This window comes from Gopherus evgoodei, chromosome 8 (genome assembly GCF_007399415.2).
Source record: "Gopherus evgoodei ecotype Sinaloan lineage chromosome 8, rGopEvg1_v1.p, whole genome shotgun sequence".
Lineage (NCBI taxonomy): Eukaryota > Metazoa > Chordata > Testudines > Testudinidae > Gopherus > Gopherus evgoodei.
Window position 1 is genome coordinate 23,863,574 of NC_044329.1, and position 22,819 is coordinate 23,886,392.

At 40.4% G+C, this 22,819-nt stretch overlaps 1 protein-coding gene across 2 annotated transcripts in view; it reads right to left on the minus strand.

Annotated features, from left to right (window-relative positions):
* Positions 1-8,801: 8,801 nt before the first annotated feature.
* ATP10B (ATPase phospholipid transporting 10B (putative)) overlaps positions 8,802-22,819 on the minus strand; it is a 71,659-nt gene continuing 57,641 nt past the window's right edge. For both annotated transcript variants that reach the window (XM_030573047.1, XM_030573046.1), the window contains 8 exons: positions 21,246-21,561; positions 19,502-19,578; positions 18,853-18,978; positions 17,281-17,481; positions 15,469-15,549; positions 15,041-15,145; positions 14,299-14,486; positions 8,802-10,826 (listed from right to left, as the gene is read on the minus strand). In XM_030573047.1, the coding sequence (XP_030428907.1) occupies positions 10,325-10,826; positions 14,299-14,486; positions 15,041-15,145; positions 15,469-15,549; positions 17,281-17,481; positions 18,853-18,978; positions 19,502-19,578; positions 21,246-21,561 (1,596 nt within the window). In that variant the 3' untranslated portion in view covers positions 8,802-10,324. The remainder of the gene's footprint in view (positions 10,827-14,298; positions 14,487-15,040; positions 15,146-15,468; positions 15,550-17,280; positions 17,482-18,852; positions 18,979-19,501; positions 19,579-21,245; positions 21,562-22,819) is intronic.

Below are 22,819 nucleotides of genomic sequence, written 5' to 3' on the forward strand. Positions count from 1 at the left end.
AAAGGCACCTCTAGCCAGGGAAGGGATTCTCACTGGGCGCAAGCCCTCTTAGGAATGGGTCCCAATTCGGGGGAATTGGTGGAATAGGACTAAAGCTGGCCCTGCTTGAAGATATTGTTTACCATACACAGTAACGTATCTCAAAACATTGGCTATTTTGCTCCTGAAAATTTTGCTAGACATTCAGAACAAAATATTGAAAACCAATAGCCCCTCCACAATCCTCTTTGGGGTGTCTTATTTCCTCATTAGCATCAGACAGGTGATTTCCCAAGTCCACAGATTTTGACCTGCTGGAAGATTTCTAGGACATGTATCACCCCAGTTCCATGGAGGCAGAAATCCCTTGTTAATTAGCAAGCACACAATTTTACTCTCTGATTGTTTCAGAAAAGACACAGAGTGTGGGGTGAGAGTGAAGAAAATTAGGAAATTGTTGTTTGAATTAACTTGTTTCTGAAGACTAGTGAAGAATATCAAGCAATAAGGGAGTGCTCCCCCCTATTTTCCTTCCTCCATCCTAGTGTAATAGATCTGTTAACACTAGTTATTAGGGCTCCAGGGATGCAAGAAGCCAAAATGAAACTTTTGACACTGATCAATGAACTATATTTGAGAGACAATAGGCAAGGGCCACAGACAAAATCATTGCTAAGGTTAGAGGTCTGGTTTGGATCTGATGGCACAGTGGTGTCAGCTGTTCTTGCACTAGTAGAAATCTCATGAGGTCAGTTCTTTTATGGCCAAAAATCTCATGAGAACAGCCATTCTGATGAACTTTTGCATGCAAATGAACCAGAAAAACGGACCACCTCGCATTCTGATCTTGAATATGCTGGGGAACCAAAAACCATAAGGAATGCTTTGGCACCAGCACCTTGATTCCAAACCTGTCTGAAAATCAACGGGTACATATTCAGGGTTCCAGTTTTGGCTCTCTTTTAAAATATTTGTATCTGTCTATACATAGGCAATTTTCTGTCTGTGTGTCTGTGCGCATATATCTATCTATATACACCACACACACTATTTCTACGTCATTTGAAGGAATTAGGGCTCAATCCTGCAAAGTTACTGCTGTGCAACTTTAGACATGTTGGTAGTCCCATTGAGGTCAATGACGCGAGTCATGTGCCTACATGTGCCACATGTGCAGGGACTTGTCTACACTGGCAGCGGCATGTGGGGTATGTGTAGCTACATTCACAGTGAAAAGCAGGCTGCACCCACAGTGTGGTGTGTAGCTACATGTGGGAATGAAAAGCTCTGGCAGGCTGAGGTGGGAGCGGGAGCCAGCGGGACACTGTAGAGGCAGCAGGCACTGCTTGGGTGCGTAGAGAGTTGTGTAGGGCCTGGCATATCTTTATTCTGCTTGCGTAAGCAATGCTATTTATACCTTTGCTGAGGGTGTGTGCAGTGTACGTATGCTATATCCCACGGTAACTGTGGCCATAATCTAAGTGGCTGCAGCCTCAGGACCAAAATGAGCTAAAAGCAAGTTTGAGGTGATTGACCGCTCTACACACTTCCTCCAGTTGGATGGAATGAGGAGCAAACAGTAAAACTGAAACTTTTCTTTTAATTCACATCTCATAAGTGTTCATCAGTTGTATGGTGTTGATTTATGCCTGTACATTTCTTACTTTGTTTCTGTCTTCGGTATCCATGCTGTGAAAATCAGGCAAACACTAGTGCATATAAAATTAACTCCCGGCACTCCACTGACCACTCACATCTGAATTCTGAAACTCCACTAATATAGTGCCTGTTTACTGCAAGCCAGGGAAATGTTAATATAGACCAAACCATTCTTCAGTCAAAACATGGATAGCAGTGGTTCTCCTTATATGATCATCTCTCACTGCTCACAAGAGGAACACTTTTACCAATATTTCACTGAGTGTATATGGTGCTTTACACAGACTTCTGTATATATGGATATTTTCCTATACATGTAATCCAGGAGTTGGGCATAGAAACTAGTGTAAATGAGAAGATTACAGCTCTGACTAATTTCATGTGTCAGATTCACTAACGTATAATGTAGTACACACCAATAATATCACCAGGGATACTACATATGTTTCTATACGCTCATGAATATTCATACCTAATATTTAAATACATGAAGTTTGTTTCTTCATTTGCTTCTACATGCAAGCAATCAATTAAACACACAGGCAGGGGCGGGGGGAGGGGGAGAAGAGGAAAAATCAGAGCAAAGACTAGAGAGACAATAAATGACAACCATATAGGTTAAAACCTCAACTCGCTTTAAAATATATTCCCTTCCAAATTTGCAATTGGATCCTAAATATTTTTTTCTTCTCCCAGAAAATAGTATTTGTCTTTATTCTTTGAGAACCTCCAGAAGAATGTGCTATGAAGATAGGAAGTTTAGCTGAATATCTGGGGCGGGGGGACTGAAGTTAAGCCTGACCCTAAGTTGCAGGTGAAATTTAAGTCATTTTGATGTCCATATACTTGTTTGTGCCTGCAAAATTGTAGGTTATGAAGGAGGAGGCCTGGTTAAGGCTGGGCTGAGCACCTGGCCCCCATGTTTTTTTGGGCGTCCAACAATTTTGAGAGAGAGAGAGAGGGAATCACCCTTGACCCTCTTCATCTCCTCTCCCCAAAGTTAAGATGTTAAACCAAGTTATTGCCATCTCCTAAGTGCATGGAGATGCACCTTATGGTCATTCAAACTTAATCTGGTATGGAATGTGGATACTTGTTTAAGAATGACGTCACACAGAGCACATTACATGGGTACTCCACGATGTGCAGTGGCCTCTGGGTGGAGTTTAGGGATTTGATCTATAAACCTCTAAATGGCCCTGGCTACCTAACAAAGTGCCCCTCACCTCTTGTGATATTCTGCAGGCTTGATCAATGTGCCACTCACCTTTACTCATCCTCTCCTGCTTTGCATCAGGGGCACAAAGGACAGGACTAAAGATCTACTCCTTTGGGTCACCAAGAAATCCAAAATTTAGACTCAAGAAAATGAGATTCGTGGCCCCTGGGTGGCTGGACACAGCAAGGGGGTGGCTGGACACAGCAAGGGGGTGCCTGCTCAGATGGCAGGGCATGTTCATGCTGGGAAACCGTCCTGGCAAGCTCCTGTAGAATTAACAGATTAGAGGAACAAGATGGGCTCTAATAGAGTTACACTGAATTTAACTGCTTTTAATTGAGCCCCCTATTCACTTGACCTCAGCCTTATTGATTTACATGTGTGCTTATTTGTTTTAAATAAAACCAGTACACGTAGAGGAGTTTGTACCTGATTTCTTTAGAGCTAAGTAGAATTGAATTAGTCCTACTGGTAAGAAAAGCAGCACAAAAGATGTGAAGCACTGGCTACACTACCACTGACCAAGCAATAGAGTCACCTATTTATTTAAAGGTGAAAGGACCCAGTGGGGGAAGGAAGGAGAGGAAAGAAAAAAGATGCTAATTCGGAGGTAATGGTGTCAAAAGGAACAGGCCAAAGGATTAGAAACACAAGAGATGGAAGACCTCAGAATAATGTTGGCGTGAAGTGCAATTGGCTTGAACTAGGGATGGGAAAGGGGAAGGATGGAGAGGCAAAGAGAGTTCTCAAAGTGTTAATTCTGTTTCTTGGGGGGAAATGGCACAACCCTGTCTGCAGAAAAGAAATTCAGAGATCAGAGCAAGAACTTATGCTTATTTGAGACCAGATTAGGAGTGATCAAGACAGTGCATGAGGGAAATTAAATGAAGGGGTGAATAGGAGGGCTGGAGAGGTAGCAGATTCAGACAAATTGATGTGGAAAACGAAACTGTCTGGAATAAAGGGAGGGAATTGAGGATGGAAGGAGAAATCGAGGCACGCATTACAGGTAGGGAGTAAGGAGGATGGAGAGCATGGCCTCGTGTAAACTGAAGTTAGTTGTTAGGCAGAATGGATGTTAAAGCAGATGGAGTGGGATGGGATGGACAAGGAGAGGACTCAAAGTGGCAGGAGAGGAAGAGGAGAAACCATGTGTCAGTGCCAAGCCTTTCAGATCTGGGAGTGAGAGTGAAAGGATACCCACCTAGGGAGAAAGGATGTAATAATTGAGGCCTCACAGGCCTACATGAATTGTTAGCATAACTGGTGAAAAGGAGGTAAAGGTTTATGAATCATCACAGTGATCAGTTATATAAAACTGTTTAAGAGAAGAGATGAGGAGACAAAAAAAGACTGAATATATTTAAACAGAAAACCACTCAAAGACTGTGTTAAGACTGGCAAACAAGAGGAGCAGAGAATCGGAAATCAATGAACCAAAACTGGTGCATTGGATATTAGGCCTAACTGGTGAACAAAATAACAAGAGGATATGTTATCCCAGCCATTGCCTTTTTGGTGCCTTTAAGAAAGAGATTGTGGGGAGAGGGGCGGGAAAGGAAGAGAAATAAAATCTTCTTACTAACATTGCAGCTGTGTTGGAAGAATTGTTGCCATGACAGCAGTCCTTGATACTCCCATGGGGACATCTGACCTTCTTCATGACATCAGCGAGGACCCCAACCTGACACATGTGAGATCTTCCCTTGTGCTCTCCTCTCTCTTCCTCCTCTTCTTGTCCTTTCTGCTTTTCATCTGATCCTGAAATAAACTGTACTACATGGCACCGGCATGGTGAGATGAGATGGCCCGTTCAGCTCTGCCTAGCCTGAGGAGGACCAGTGAAGGACTTGACCAGACCAACCAGCTGATGTCCTTTGACTGGGAAGTAAACCAGGGTCCAGTTGTTGCCAATTTGCTGGCTCAAAGTATCTAACCGTGACCGACCAGCCACACTGCAGTCTGAGAACATCAACAAAAACTGTATTTTCCCCTTTACTATCCTATTTTTCCTTTGCCTTCTGTGTCTGTCGGTTTTGCCTAAAGCAGGAAAGTGACTATCATTCCTGATTCAGAATTGCTCAACATTAACCCTTTCTTCCACACCAGGAAGGACTGTTTGACTGAATAAGAGACTGTAACCAATATTCACTGTCTCTAGAAAGGGACTTTGCTAGGTTTTAATTGTTTTGTATCAGTTATTTCAGTTTCAATGCTCTTTAATTCATTTTGATTCTTTTCCTTTTATTTGCATCAATCAATAAATTTCTAACCATAGGCATGAATTTTATAGCGTATTTGCCATTGTACTATGTAGATTGAGGTCTCTATTCTAAACCCTGGACCTTGTTTAACATTGTGTAATGTTGGCCAGCGACTGGGTTATGTAAACAGTATTAGCCCATGTATTCTATCTAAATTAATAGAACGGAGAACAAAACAGTGCTGAGTTGGCTGGGAGAGCCAGGTTCAGCCAGCACAAAGAGGCTGAGTCAGGTGGGGATCAAGGGGTTGTGTATCAGGCTGAGTGTCTTGGTTGATGGAGCAGAAGCCGGGGTGGCAGCGGGGGAATGGAAGCATGGAAGGGTATATAGGAGAGGTGTGAATTAGGCTGGCAAGTGTAGAAGGTGGATTCTTCTTTGTAACACTATGAGATTAAAACACATTAGATGGTGTCCAGTGAAGGGGCCATTGTTGATATCAAGAGAAGCATTTAGGTCCTAATTCTCAGTTAGACCATCTCTGTGCTCAGCCATGTGCCTCCCATATTTGGGGGCAGGTGCCGGCCCAGGCAACCCGTGGGCCTTAGAGCATTGTGCTGGGGCCACACTCCCACCTTACCACACCCTGGCACCTCCCTCCTATCCCCCCTAGTGCAGGAACTTGGAGTGGGGTGGCAAATGCTGCTCTAGCAGCTCTGTGCTCAGGGGCAGGGGAGCTGCCTTATACAGGAGCTAGTTCCTGGGGCTTTAAGGCAACAAAGAATCAGCTCCAAGTCATTTTCATTTTGAAAGCATAATAAATTCAACCTCTGTTTTCCATCCCTGGCTTGTCTACATAACTGAGAATAATCAGGTGTTAGATTATAATAGTTAGACAGCAAGTCCTATTCATTGGCTCATGTACTGATAATTGCTGTGAGTTCCAATCACCAGCAACTGTCAAAAGTACTTTACAGATCATGTTATTTGGTCAGCCCTCTATCTCCCACCCTCTGGGATCATTATCTTCAAGAGTCTCTTATCTTAGCATTTATATTTTTAGTCATCAGCACCGCTTGCAAGTATCTAATTCACACCGCATCCTGTCTTCAGTCATCTTCTCCCCCCTCCTCCACCCTACCCTCCAAAGCAAACAGCTTCGTACTTCTACAGTGCCTGGTACTGCAATCAAACAAATGAATTAAACATTACAGATGTAGCACACAAGTTCCAAAATATATGGCAATCTATCCTCTAAGCAAAACAGACATTCTTTGCCACGGTGTTACACCCACCTCTCTATACAGAATATAACTGTCAGTGTTGTGCTGAACAAAAAAGCAAACTGTGTCCTCCCCGCACCTCTTCTTCTTTGGGGCTTTGAATCGGAACAATTACAGCCAATATCTAGTAGGCAAAAGGGCACATTTCCGAAGTGTTGCACTAAGAGGTACAAGCACAAATTCAGTTAAAGTATAACAGGGGATGTGCACACCTCCATCTCCATGCACTTAAAAAGTCCCCTTCTCTAACAGGATGGATGGCTTTGCTCTGATCATTGCAAGCAGCTTGGGGGTAGCTTGCATTACTTCGTGGATAGCCTTGTGTAAGTGAACACCTGCTCACTTATATAAGAGCAAGCCGGTCACTTACATAAGAGAAGTCACCTTCAGTTTGTCCCCTAGGTAACAGTGCCTCCTCTACCTGGCTTCAAGCATTGATGTTTGTGCAATTACTTTATTATCAAAAGTGTCACAGACCAAAAGAAGTTTATGTGGCAATTTTAATGAGACTTATTCATTTTTAATATTTTGTGGCCGAACTAAATGAAACAATGAAGTTGATAGCAGCAGCAGGCAAATGAAAATGCTAGAGACCCACTTTGCTTTTCGTCCGTTCACACTATAACAGATGGAGTGTGTCCTGAAAAAGGACTCATTTAAATAAGCCACGGTGCATTTAGATTCATGAAAATAAGCAACCTCTGTCAAGCAAACAAAACAGCCCCAGGGGAAATAAATCCACTTTGGGCTCGATTTGGCTCTGCGCCTAAGGCAGGATAGGTAACAGTGTTGCCACCATTCTCGCCCCAAGTGGAGAGCTGCTAAAGCACTGCTTTACTCTCCAGCTAGTATCCTGCTAGGCTTCTGAGGCCTGTTCTTGCCTGGTCCCTTGCATTTTGTGGGCTACATCAGTTCACTGTGCTTCCACCCCTAAATGGGTGGGTGGTTTACACTGTTCTGATGCTGCAGCGCTTTCTGATGCTGAAGACCACAGTCAATTCCACAGACAGAGATGTAAATTGGGCCATTTATTGTAATCATCTACCACTTGATAGCATTAGCAGGTAGCTTGTTGACAAGCAGATTAAAAGGCACTACACATGTCTATACATTCGTGGAGTAAATACTTCTGTTTTTAAGTTCGTTGGGCAGGCACAGTGTCTCTCTTAGGTGGCCCTAAGCATCATGGAACCTCTGGATACATTCAGACAGGTGAGCACATGGCGGGGAATCCTCCCTTTTCCTGTTTAACAGAGAGCTGCTATTCCCTGCACTGCATCCTCAAACCAGTTCTGGAGACATTCCCTCCTAATTCCCTTTGCTTCCCAGCTGGGAGGGCAGCCTGTATGGCACAGCAATTTTTCAGTTGATGTGGTGAGAAGAAAAATCACACATTGATTCTCGAGGCTTGTAGACAGGGGACTCAATTAAGAGACTCCACAGCTGTCCCCAGGCTTGCTTGAACTGGACTTGGCTGCCCTCTGCCCCCTCTCCATACACGCACACAGACCTACAAGGTATTCATTATTTTGCCCTTAACAAGTTGCCAGTGTGACCTGGTGGATAAAGCACTAGACTAGGACTCAGGAGACATCGTCTTGGCCACCGGCTTCTGGGTGACCTTGGGCAAGTCATTGCCTCTCCATTCCTCAGTTTCCCCATCTATAAAATGGGGATAATGATGCCAACCTCCTTTCTAAAGCACTTTAAAATCTGCTGATTAAAAGTGCTATATAAAAGAGCTTGATATTATTACCTTTTTCCGGCTGTCAGGTAAGGCTCATCATGAATAACACTCTGAGTCATAAATGTATTAATTTTATTACAGTGGAAATATTCCACATTTTGTCATCATAAAATACATGAGAAAAAAAACTGGTGAATGGCACCTCATTTCCCCAAGTTCAGAGAAAATGGTCTAGATCACATGAAACCACTGCTGGGAGTGGAAAAGTCTTGATATCAAATATAGTTACCGAAGGATTCATTCTTATCCAGTGAGCAGGTCACTGAGCAATTTCACATCCCATTAACAATAACCTCAGCTATTCCTAATTCCCTCCATTCATACATCACATACAAAAAATCTATTTCTAAATGGCCTTCTACTTCCATCAGAGCAGACAATACTGTATTGGTTACAGTTATAAATGAACTACAGTTTTAGTACAAATCTAAGTGCTAGGTATGATATTCAGTCCTGCCTGACTTGTTTTAAAGTAACCACAACTTGAAGATATTAATTACAGTAGTCCTCAGAATACACTGAAAGCCAAATGAGTGTTTGCTAAATGGCTTATTAAAAAGGGGTCACACATTGTGATGTGCTATAATAATTAGCCAAAAATATATATATATATATATATATATATATATATATATATATATATATATATATATATATATTTAGCTAATTTATTATGACATCACATGTGACCCCTTTTTAATATATATATATATATATATATATATATAAAGGCTAAATATATTTCTAAAATAGAGAGTCAGTGGTTGAGTCACAAGTGCCAGGCACGATACGTTTAGTGCATGATTGGGTTCAGTTAAAGCCTCACGTTGTGAAGATTTTCCTGTGACATCTTGCAACTTGACATAGCGCTAATAAGTCAGTATTTCTATGAGAAACAATAGAGACATCATTCACTGCATTGCAACAGCTAGTAATGTTGAAGTCATTTATGCTTATTCTTATTTGTTATTACTTTGAGGTATTGAAAAAGATCTAGAGATGTATTTTTTAAAAGTCGTGAAGACACACACTTCATTTTAGTCACCATTTGTTACTGCAACTATAATGTGATGAGCAGCCTTTATATGTTGTATATCTGACATTCCAAAGTAATTTACTTGCCTGACTCTCAGATCTGGTATAGATTTGCAGTTCACTATTAAAATATTTTCCATCTCTTCAGCAACTTTCATCACAAAACAATCCCAAGAATATTGATAAACATGTAGCGATGTCCACATCTATTATTGAATGCATCCAGCTCTGGGGTAGAACATGATGTGTGTCTGACAGAACACAGCAACACTTTATAAAAGCTAGGAGAATTCTAGTTGGGATGAATTGAAATTTGGCCAGGGTTAATATATTTCTATTTCACTTTTTGGTTTAAATTAGGTAGTTTTCAAAAGTACAAGTCCTATACCTTCCATGAAATTCTCCAGCAAGGTGTTTTTGTTTGTTTTTTTTGTGATTTTATATGCACATTTTGCTGTTTATTAAAATCTTTTCTTCACTGCCCTCTACTGCTGTGTAGAAGATCAATCCCAGACAAAAAGGGTGAAACTGACTATCGAAGAGAAACAGTGAAACTGACTATACACATAGTATTGTTACATGCATAAAGCATACAAACTGAAAAAATACCATTTTTCTAATTTCTTTCTGTTACAGTCACCTTAGGTATCACTTGTAACAGTAGGAGATTATACATTGTGTGATTTTTAATTTGCTGGTGTCCCTTGAAAAAGCAACAAAACTTCAAAGGAGCTGGAATGGGATTTTCCGCTTTAAGGCAAGGCCTAGAGACAGTTCCCTCTTACTGTAGTTACCATTTAATCAACACACAAGGATTCAACCATCATTATTGTGAAGGGAAAATGTTCCTTGGTGAGCAACATCTTTGGTTTTCAACCATATTGTGCATTTCACAGTGACTAACTGATGTTCATGTCATATTGCCCTAGTTAATCCAAACCAACCAGCTAGTGACTCCCACCTCCCCAAAAAGAAACATGAACATGGGCTGTGTAAGTATTAGTGATTATATTGCACTGTTCCAGCAGGTTTGTAAATTCGTGTCTCTGTCTGTCTACAAAGCTTCACAGTTGAATATAAATAGAAACATTATTTCCCCGTTCTGTATTCCCTCTCCATGTGGGCCGCACAGCAGCAGCACAATATGTCCAGAAAAGTAGTCACATGACAAGTTCAAACACTCCCCCCTCCCCCCAATCTTTTACAGTGTCACTGCGCTCACAGACCTCCGATGGCTTCCAGGGGTAAGTTCTTCAGCATTATCACTTGTCAGATGGCTAGTGAACGGCCCAGGAGATGCTATCCTAGTGGGCTCAAGTAGATCTCGCCCAGGGCAGGGTCTTCCTAAGGAGTTAGCAGCAGTAGCTTCTTCCCTTGCCCACCTCCTGGTGGAAGAATTACCTTCTCCATTTAGTATCCAGTCCCTTAGGTGATTCATTTCAGGAGTGGAGAGTCCCTGGGTATCGTTATTCCCATGAGGTGTAAATGCTGCTTGGCCCAGAAACTGTGACACACGTAAATTGCTGTTGGTTCGGTCAACCTCATCGCTAGGTGATGCCATAGGTATGCTTGGGGTGTCTTGTTTTCCTGACCTCCACCTCTGGATTTCCAGGTCTCGTTGCTCTTTAGGAAGCTTATCCAGCTGCTGAGCTTTCAGAATCGGAGATGCTCTGAAGGTTCCTCGCACAGCCAACACAAGATACCTGGTGAAAGGTATAGAAGAGTACTGCATTAATTACTTACTGCTTCACCAGTAATTTACCACAACATGACAAAAATCTAACTCTGCTCTTTCAGCTTCCACTGTTCTGCAGGTTTCTGGCAGAGAGGTGTAATGTTTCTAATGGAGGCACTTGAATACACACAGTCCTCTTATTGTACAGAGTCATTTACACTTATGATGCTATATAAATTACGATATTACAGGTTGTGCAGTCACTGCATAGGGCAAGGAAAGTCAGACACAGATCTGGTTTCACTGAGAGAAGCACTATTAGTCAGGACACTTGGGTTATATTCTCCCATATTCAGAAAGGGGGTGGGCAGAAAGGATCTTAGTTTAACAACTCATGAGAGTCTTGGAAGTAAAAACAATCCCAGCTTGTGGGTGGCTCGGGAACCAGCAAAACAGTTGGCATCCCTAGAGAGATGGTGCCTGTCTCTACACTACCAGGACATATCTGAAAACCAAAGCCTCACCGTAAGGACAGTTTCCGAGAAGGGTTTGGAGCACGATTTGGCCTTTATCCACATGGCTGGCCAATATATATCCTAAACCAATTAAGAGGAAGTGCTGTTTGAAACTGTGTTAAGAAAGGACCCAGTTCCCCTCTCTCCCATGCAGGAAGGGATCTTATCTCTCAAGTTCCCCTCACACTCCGATCAGGTGGTGTGTGGAGGCAGAAGTGGGACAGGGAGATAGGGAAAGGTGAAGGGCATAGGGATTTTCACCCTCCCAGTACAATGAACAGGGGATTCTGTCCCAAGAATTTGTGGACTGTTGGAAAATTGCAGAGGCTAGGGCCAGTCAGGTAGAGACTCCTTGCTTTTATACTGCCTCCACTGCACCCACTCTTCTTCCAGCTCCCTAGCAGTGCCTGAAAAGTTGAGTAAAGTTGCATGAAACTGGGAGCTCACAAGCAGCGACATTCGTATTCTATACATAACAGGAAAGCATAGTCAGTTTTTTGGTCGTGTGCATGGGTAGAACTACCATGCAGAGCTACTACAAAAACCCTGCACACAAGCAAGGGCAAATGGGCACGTCCTTCACCGAACACTAAATGACTTAGCAACTCCAACCTATAGAATCAATAAATACAAGAAGTTGTGGCCACGAGGAGGAATTGAGGCTCTAGGATTTTAATCCTACCTCCTAGAGATAGTCAGGAGTCTCAAAGTAGTAAACTCCAGGTGGGAAACAGGGGAGATAAGGATCAATCAGCATGCCAAGAGGAAGAAAGTCACAGAAAACTTAATTTGAGTGTAAGGCTGTACATAATAGGAAGCAGTGTTTTCGATATAACGGAGTTCTGGGGGGTGGAGGGGGGACTTCAAGCTGAATTTTGTGTGAGCAGAGACTCCTAAAGACAATATTCTGGGGTGCCTGCAAGAGGGAACAGCCATGACACAAGAACACAAATCCTTAAGCTCAGTATCTTGCTGAGGCAGCAATGATCTCAACCTTGCTGAATCCCCAAGATAGAGACATGAATTCTTAACTATGTGTTTGATCTAGCTCTTTGTAGAAAGCTCAGGGTCAAAAATGACAACAGGAATATGGGCTTATAGGACCCCAACCATCATATAGGAACAAAACAGACAGTAAAAGATGCTGTACCCCAAAGATGTGGCCTGCATTGAAATATGAGGCACTTCATCTTTACCTTATGTAGCACAGCACATAAACAGAAGTAAATCTAAAAACACATGGAAAAATAGTACTCATTGGACAGGTATTAATTGAGGAAAAAAAGTTATCTAGTCTTAAATGGTCACCTTTCTGATCATTTAGGCCCATATTTTATAATGTGCTTTAAAAGCAGTCTTACAGAATGCAACATTAAAGGAACTGTTTTCATAACTAGTATTTACAGTTCATGACAACCATAAACGTGAAACTGACTAGAAACAAAAAGTGAAACAAACTAGTCTTATTTCATTGTCCAAATTGAACGTAGCGCAAAAAATAAATTAGCAGCATAATTTGGGAATAGGAGATTTGTTTTTATAAACTATTTCAGTTCTAATAACCTAAGGTGTTAACAACAACACACATAAGGAAATGAAAGTACATATTTTTAGCCTGTCACCTATTAAAACAATTGCATTATCACTGAATATTTTCCAATACATCCATTATTTGGCATATAGTTGTGACCTTGCGAGCCTCTCCATACCTGCTGGCAGAGGGCACACTATAATGTAACTCACAATAGGTCTGACACACTCAGTGCCCTCAACACATCATTGACGTGATATTCATTTAACAAGTGTCATATAATAAGAAAACAACCACCATGTGGTCATTAATATCACTATGAAATGTATGTAACAGAGTTGTATGTGAAATTACGCATGCCCTCTCATATTGTTTTGTAATCTGTAAACAGACATAGGAGGCAAAACCGTTTCCCCCCTTTTTTAACTTGTCTGACCAGTTTGATCACAGGCAGAGGACAATGCAGGTACATTTACTTATAAGGTAAACAAAGCCATCAAGCAAGGGAAAAGACCACTTAATGATCACAACCACAGATGAAGTCTGTACCCCTCAGGAAGCCTTCTTGGCTCTTGAAACAGACACAATGGACTTTGGGGTAATACATGTGGGAGCAAAGAGATATTTGAGTCATCCATCTCCTGGGAGAACAAAGAAGCCAATTCACTTTATCTACAAAAGATGGGTCCTCCTACTAAACTAGTTGGAGAAGGCTGATAACTTAGTGTGAGTAAGAAACCAGGGTGAGACCATTGTGCTGTGAGCATGCTGCTGGTGTCAGGGCTCTGAGTCAAAGTTGCACAACACAGAGGCAATCAGGGTTCCAAGGTAGGTGGTGAGAGAAGTCCTTTTAGGTCTGAGTGAACCCCCTAAAGCATTACAATAGTAAACTAAGATTTTGGCTGTATGGATATGTATGTATATAAAGAACATATTATTAATGATCCGCAGTAACGCATTGCCAAATTTTAAGATGTTAATTATTTAAAGATGTAGTATAATATACTGACATGATAGAAGTAGATATTTTTTAAGATTTTACTGCATTTGAGGACAATTCAAAACTTATACCTACCCTCTACTGAACAGTGGTACAATGAATATTGCTGTACCCATAATACTGAACACTTTTATAGCAGCTTTTCACTTGTAAAATCGCAAAGCACTTCACAGAAGCATGACCATGTCCATTTTATAGAGGAGCAACAGGAGGCACAAGTGACTTGTCAAAGATTAGATCATTGTATGAGCCAACGGCTGAACTGAGAATAGAAGCCAGGGCTCCACATTGGACCAAACGTGACTCTGAGACATCTAAGGATAATATTGTTTTTATCTACACAAGGCATCATTTTCATCATCATCATCATCATCATCATCATCATCATCATTATTTTACCCTAATGCCCTCAAATCCCAACATTGGGAAGAAAAAAAAAAACAAATGTTCAAACCTTGGTAAAAGTGCTATGACTGGTGTAATGAAGCACACTAAATAAAAGCTAGGATCTGACAGCTGATCCTCCATAAGCCAGAAGGGACTTGTGGGTTCATTACAAACAACGCAGACAGCATTGTAGATAGTTGAGAAGGTGAAGTAAAGAAGAACACTTCCAATCATTGTGATCCAATGGAAGCATGTCTATGAACAGAAGCAGAGAACACATTAATGGCACCAAACACTGATGTTAGATCCCATGACTTTAGTTTTAGTACAGGGGAACATATAAGGATATTAAAAGGAACATACCTGTACAGATCATGTTATTGTGAACTATTACGTAATGCAATACATATATATTACAGAATAAAACATGCCCTTCTCCACATAACTCATTCAAAATACAATAACCTGCAAGTAACAAAGACTATCTCTAAGAGCATGGCATAAAGTCTCCTATTCTTATGCCTAACTGCAAGAATTCTGTGTTGTTCTGTCCCAAAGATCTTGTATGAATAATCAAAGATATTCCAGGGAGGCAATTAATCTAGGCAAATCATCCATTTTTGTTGGCTCACTGATGATACCTCGCTGCATATAAAGAAATTTATTTCCTTTGTGTGATCCAGAGTTAAAAAATGACTCAAAGACAATTGCATGGCTTTCTATAGGCCCTATCTACACTATCATATAATCATATTTAAACACACAAAAACTAAAATTGTCATCTGTACACATCACATTTACAGACATACCCAAGTTTTCATTTCTAGAGCTTGGTGCAAGAGAATTGTGAAGAGAGAGATGGTATTGATGGGGGTTCCAAATGTGAAGACATCAATGTCAGAGTCCTTATACGTCTAGAAAATAGACAAAAATCAGATATGCATTCTAACTAGTCAAGGTTTAAGAAAACACTGGTGTTTTGGGTTTGTTTTTTTTCACTTCTTTAAAGAAGTACACCGCTACATCGATATAACGCTGTCCTTGGGAGCCAAAAAATCTTACCGCGTTATAGATGAAACTGCATTATATTGAACTTGCTTTGATACACCAGAGTGCGCAGGCTGCCCTCTCCCCCCGCCCCAAGCACTGCTTTACCATGTTATATCCAAATTTGTGTTATGTCAGGTCGTGTTATATCGGGGTAGAGGTGTAGTGTTTAAATCCTTTACGTACTTACCAAATAAGGGACAAAGAAGCAGATGAGACTCTGGTAGAAGGCATCCATTACAGCAATACTAAAAGTTGACAGCTTGTAAGTCTGTAGGAAGTGAGGGATAACCATTATCACACTGTTTCTGCTAGTTTGTACTGCATCCATTAACTCATCTTTAAGAGCATGATCCTGCAGTTCTTATTCAGGCAAAAATCTCATAAGGGCTGTATGATCGGACCAAATGTTGTTCTTTAAAACTCCTTTCCGTGGAACAGTAAGTTTAGGGAAATGTAATGTGATTGCGCATGTTGACATTTACGCCTTTATCATGACTTTTAATGCAAGAGCTGCAGTAACAGATACGGTCACTTGGAAGTGGCATGTTGATGTTGTTGGAAGAGGGTAGGACCTCCTCAGAGAGTCTGTTGGTAGCAGGACTATCTTCCACACTTTGTATTCTAAGAGCTGGACTGTCAGAACATCAAAGGGAAACTAGCCTGAGTCATGGGTGCTCAGGTCACTGAAAATCATACCCCAAACTAAAAATGTTGCCGTTGCATAAAATGTAGGAGCCCTGGCTCTTTGTGTATTCCACTGTTCTGAGACCTGAAAAGGGCAGGTCAAAATCTGCCCTCAAAACAGATTAGAAAAGAACAGTTGAGCCCAAGCTAGGCTAAGGATTTTAAAATGACAGAGGAAAAAAAACGTGTGCATTTGTAATAAATAAATAAAAGATCAGCCTGGTTTTCTGAACTTGACAGGGAGTTTTGAGAAAAAGCTTAATATAATCCCTTATACATATTCCCTGATTTTTATCAACTTCTGAGTATTCAAAGGAAAAATGAAAGCATCCAGGCCTGGAGAAGCAGGGACATCAAATTCTTATGGTGACAAAAGAAGTACTTTGTATTTTAAAAGGACTATCTCTAAACATAACAGCAGGAGCGCATACACGCATTCTGCCAGCCTTTTGTTGATCTAAAGTCTTAAGTTTACGTGTCACTTTCTACTGCCATCTTCACTTTAAAAGCATTTCCTTTAGAACTCCTGCTTAGGTTACAAACACTCAGACCCCATCAGAATTTAAATCAGGAGCCATGCTGTTTTTACACTCAGCTGTTACCTTTCAACTCCACTCATTTATTTCTTCCTATATCCCCCAATAATGAAAAACAAAAGTCTTTACAAATTCTTCCACTTCATCTTTCTTCAGGTCAGAGATATTACACCTTTCTGATGTTAAGAGAGTCTTCAGGGTTTCAATGTATAGGGCTTGATTCTCCAAAGCTGCTCTCCACTAACTTCAATGGACTTACGTTGTTTGCAGTGTTGTTGTAGATGTGTTGGCCCCAGGATGTCGGAGACATGGGGTAGGTGAAGTAATATCTTTTATTGGACCAGCTTCTTTGAAGAAGAGTTTTATGGAAGCTCCAGAGCTTGTCTCTTTCATCAGCAGACATTGATCCAATAAAAGGTATTACCTCGCCCACTTTATGTCTTCAGTGGACTTACACAAGAGTGAAACTGGAGTGACTCAGTGGCCAGTCAGGCCCAGGAGATTTGTGACCGCATGAATCCTCCAGTTTACACGTTCCAGCCCAGCCCCATCATTAGCACCAGCACTCAGCCCAGCTTCCACAACCACCTCCACTCTAAGTCTCACAGGTACTTGTCATGACCCTAGTTACACAATCCTTTGGGTGGCTGTCAGTAGAAGAGAAAGAATAGGTGGATAGTGGATACCAGGAAGGGGGAAGCACAAAAAGAGTTGAGAACCACTGTCTTATCAAACAAAACAGCAGATCTCATACAGTTACGCCAGCAGCCAAGACCCACCTCTGAATTTTGCCCGCTCTTGTATAGTTCAGGCAAACTTAGGAGTGTTTCTGCAGATACATCTTTATCCAGGATTCCAAAAAGGATGGGCGGCATTGAGGTGAAAAAGAGATTGAAGAAGATCATCTGCCAGTAATCTATCATAGTGGTCCCTGAGAAGCCACAGAAGAACTGGTACCAGAAGAGCAGGCTGACGTAGCTCTGTGAGAGAAGTGAACAAAAACCACCAAAGGATGCATTATGAGTAGACACAGTCCCAACATTTCAAACTTGCAAGAAAAATTGCTTTTGGTAAGTATAAATTTCATTTTACTTTGGGCTCCTGAAGCCACAAAGTCACAGTTCTCCTGTGGCCTCTTCTTTGGGCCTTCATCAATTGTGATGGTCTATTTGGGGCTGGTGTGAGTTCCTCATTTTGCAGTGCATAGTTAATTCCAGCCAACGGGTCCACCAATGAGCTTTAAATAGTATGTAGAGCTCTGAAATATCCTTCCACACCACATATCCATTCCACTTTTAGCTACTTGATATTCCACACCACACATCCATTTTACTGAGATCTTAAAAACTGATAGCTTTGCATTCCTACACTTAATCAATGCAGTGTACCTTTAAGGAATATTTTGGTTTTAAATCAATGCATCACAGTGGATTTCCTTTAAGAAAACATAGCAGACCAATTCAATTATTCAGTTCTGAACACCAAGTTTTAAATCTTTTTATAAAATTGGTTCTGACTGAGGAATCAAAAGGTCTCTCCCCACTCCCAAATGCTAGCGGGGAGATAATGAACAACAGCATTCCAGTGAGAAACTATTCCATGTCGCAAATAAATATCACTTAAGCTTTGAAAGCATGCCAGACCAAAAAAGTTTTCCATTACAAATTTAATATTGATAAGACATGATCCTTATTTAAAATGATGACTTTAAAAAAATTTAAAATGTGAACACTTTGAATTCTAAGTAAATAGTCTTTCATGCCCAGAATGTATTTCAAGTCAAATAGACTTGTTTGCACAGGCTTGCTGAAAGTGTATTACTCTCAAGTTTATCCACTTTACATTATTCTTCAACGCACAGCTTATTTGCATATACATTAAACTTTTAATAAAAATGCTAGATATAACCGCACCAGTGCTTGCAGGCACTTCCTATAAAATTAATAACAAAAATTCACAAGTTTCACAGGCAATTCTTGCCTAATGTAAAGTTATCTTCTAGCACTGATCTACCATTCCTTATGCAAATAGGCAGCAAATTTTATTTTGAGGCTCATGAGTGTTACTGGAAAAGTTTCTGAACTAATAAAAGTCACTAAACTGAGGTATTTCCTCTTCTGGGACAGTACTATTTTCAGCTTGTACAGTGAAATATCTAGATGTTACTGTTTCTGAAGGCTTTAGGTTAGTAGAGTAGTAAGAGTGAACTTGTGAGTAACCATGAACTGTCCAAGTGAAGAAAAAGGAATTTCAATTCAATGAACATTAAAGAAATATGGCCTACAAGAACTGGTACTTTAAGCCAGTTTGAATAAAGTACACCAAGGCATCCAGGATCCTTTGCATCTTACCACATTTTTGTAGAAGAAGTAAATCACCATCTTTGCCAAACGAGAGTAGCACCAATGTCCATGGACCAGAAGCAGTTTCTTGAGATGTTTAAATCGAGATATTGCAAAGTCACTGGCCATCACAGCCTTAAATAAAAAAGTATTGAGATTATTTATTAAAAATTTTATTTCTCTATCCAACATGATCTGATTCAAGAATGAACAATGAGGCAACCACTCACTATTGTGATGACATTTTGAGGCTGGTTAACTAACTAAAAAAACCTTCTCTCAATCTTCCCAATATGAACCTGCACCCTTCTGCTTTCCCAGGATGCACCATAAAAATGTATTAATGAGCCCAGAATGATGAGGAGGGAGAACATCTGGCAAGAAATTAGGGCGAAAAGCAGCCCTGTACCAGAATCTTAGAGAAATTCTAAGAAGAGGTGATCAAGAAAGTAGGCGTTATTCCACCGATGGATATTCATCTGCTGATTTTTCAAGCTTAGGATAGACAGTTAGCCTCACAATGATGGAAAGGGTAATGTCAGGATAGCAATAATGCCAACTTGTATCTTAATTTCAGAATAAAGGTCCTTCTATAAGTCCTTGAAGATACTCAAATCTACTTCACAAAAATAGAAAGAGGAATAAATTGAAGGGATACCTGCATGCCTTCTTGGCCAGAAATTCCAATCCCAACATCAGCTGCTTGAATCATACTGACATCATTTGCACCATCACCTTGAAGAGAAAAAAGAACCGATTTCCAGAAATATGAGAATACAGGATAAAATAATGCCAAGGTTTGGTTTGTTAGTGTTATATGCCTGTATCTGAGAGCAACATCTCAAAGTATTGCTGATAGACAAGTATCTTTACAATAACACATTTAGGGTTGCTGGTGCCTAGCCTAGTGGTCAGGTGGATTAGGATTAGGTCAAGCAGCCAAGAAATTTGGGTCTGATACCTCCTTGCTGTGGGCCTTTGAGTCACAAACTCTTGGGATGAAATTCTGGTCCCACTGAAATCAATGGCAAAACTTCCTCTATAATACTTGCAAGCCTAAAGTATGAAGCAGAGTCAGTGACCAAGGTGGTAATACATGAACTCATGCGTTTTAACGATCACATTTGTTCAAATTTCCCAAAGCACACGCTATTGTTTGTGGACTTTCTACAAAAATAAATTTACTTCATGAGGTTCAGCTTATTTACTCCATCCATCACCAAAACCAATAAGCCAAACAAAAAAAGCCTTCGAGAACAAGTTGTTCCCCTCTTCCTCCTACGGCAAAAAAGCAATTTTTCCCCATCTTATCGTAACTCAAAAATGACCTAAAACATTCAGATTCAGGCAGGTATCATGCATGGAAAAATTCAGCCCAAAGGTGTACATTTTCAAAAGTTCTGAGTGAAAGAAACAGGAGTTATAGTAGTTTTACAATGACTTCCTTCTCACATACTCTCTGTATCACCTGATACCAAATATAAAGCATATTAACAATCACTGTTATGTTTTTTCTTGGTGGAACCCAAATGATCAAAAGCATGCTTTTGTAGTAATTAATTTTGTAGGTTTCTTTGACTTAAATCACAAAAGATAATGCAAACTATACAGTACAACAAGCCACTTTAAAATCAAATTCTACCCATCATAATTTTGGGGGCATTTTCAAGATCTTTGACTACAAAGAATATCCCTGTGGCAAGAATATTCAAGTTTGTATGTAAACATGTAGTCTGTGAGCAAGGTAAACTAGTGAAGTGGCATAAACAAAATGGAAGTGTGGCAATATATATCTTGCTTTTACATTTCCTTTTAAAATGATTCAAATCTAGAAATGTCAAAAATTATCAGACTCTTCCCTTCCTGTTAATATTTTGTTTGGTCCCTGCAGGCTTTGGTTATGTTGTAAGTTTTTAAGTCAGTTCAGCAAGGATTTTAGTAGAATCGCACACACTGAAACTTGCCAATTTCGCATCAACTAGTTTACTTGCAGGTTAAAAGCAAGCATGTCAGTGTCTAATGCTGCTCTGGGGATATGACCTGTTTTAACAAATTGGGAAAAATCAAAGAGTAAAAGGGAGATGTTAACACAACAGGCAGAGTAATTATTATTATGATTAGTATTCCTGAACTGAAGAGTTTTGGAGGGAGGCAGGGAGGAAGAACTGCTGATATTCAAAGTTGCTGGGTGCCCTCATCTGATCTTTGACTTTAATGGGAGCTGAGGTTGTTCAATGGTAGCAGGCTCTTCAAAAGGAAATTTCACCTGCAAGCATATAGCTATTGCTAAGGAGAGAATATTTAGCACCATCTTTTCCCCACATGCTCATAATACACGATGAATATAAAAAGCATAAAACCAAAATAATCTAGAATTGCAAGAAACTAAGAAAGTTAAATACCTATGGACAGTGTCATGACTTTTAGTTGTCTCCGCACTAGTTTGGCCACCATGCTCTTCTGCAAAGGAGTGGCACGGCAGCACAAAACTGAGCGACAGTACTTGGTCAGCTCCAGAAATTTCTCTTCTAGCTTTCCTTGGAAAATGACGTTCAATGTTTTTCCATCAACTACCAGCCCAATGTCAGGACTGGAGGCCACAGAAGCTGGTAAAGATGATGACAGGCTAATGCCAAAAAAATTCCATTTTGTTCTTTCAACATTAGAATTCTTCCTTACTTCTTCCAATGTTAAATTCAAGAGGGATTCACAAGTTTCCTGGAGGGATATGAGATCATTATATAATGCTTATATGTATCTTCCATTACATCACCCCCGACTGGTATGTCTACCCAGGCCAGGTGCATTAGAGGATGTCACAGAAGCATTAGGAACAATTAACAAAGGACAGCAATAGTTTACCACACTGGAGATGACATCCGTGATGTTCTCAGCTTCTCCACCCATAAAAAATATGTTGAAAACACTGACCATTTTAACAGCTATTTGCTTCCAATATGACCTTTCATTTTAAAAGAAAGCCTAGCTTTACAAAGAGAGCCTATATTTGCATATGCAATGTTAAGAATTCGGGGAAAGCAACATGGAATAATTGTTTTTAATAATAAATTGCATTGTCGTAGTCTTTTCCATGCAAGGATCTTAACATTCATTCCTAACAATAATGTTAGTAATAACAACAAACATCCCTGAGAGGGACAGTGAAGTCATGATTCATATTTCTCTTCCAGGCACGTACACATGGAATCCGACAACTCCCATGTGAGGGATGATGAATGCATGATTCATCTCTCTCTCTCTCAATCTCTCTCTCTCTCTCTCTCTCACACACACACACACACACACACACACAGAACCTGACAAAAAATCAAGGTCCAGATTTTTAAAAGTAGCCACTGGTTTTGAAAATTAAATAAATGTGTTGTGACACATCAAGTGCATGGCATAGCTAGGAACTTAACCCAGGTTCCAACAGCACGTGCTTCTGTGCTTTAGCCACAAAATGATACTTCCCTCATTAGTGCATTTCCCCATTTTGGACTGAATTCTTCTTTTGCAGGCACACAGTCCCTAGAGTGGCTTAAGCAGGAGCTGGATACAAACATATCCAAGAATGGATAACTTGTTCCAAATTGCCTTCCTTCCCTTAAGATTCCATAAGGGCACGATGGCAGTGTGACATACGGTGTCACTCAAAGTTCATCTTGCTGTTAGTTTCTGTGGCATGGCATAGAATACCTGAAGAGCTAATCATTCCCCCTTTTTTGCCTTCTGTCAACCTGAGTGATGATTCAGCTCTAAAATATTATTTTCATGTTATGTTGCATAAGGTGCACTCGTAGGATGCTGTAAGATTTAAATTACACTGAAGTGGGAGGTTCTGAAATCAAATGTACCTCTGATATCTAAGAGGAAGCTGCATCACTAAAATGTTCTAAAAATGTTCCTGGGGAACAGCACCTTTCTATGTATAAACCAAGAAATCTATACGAAAATTTAAGGTATTTTTTAATTA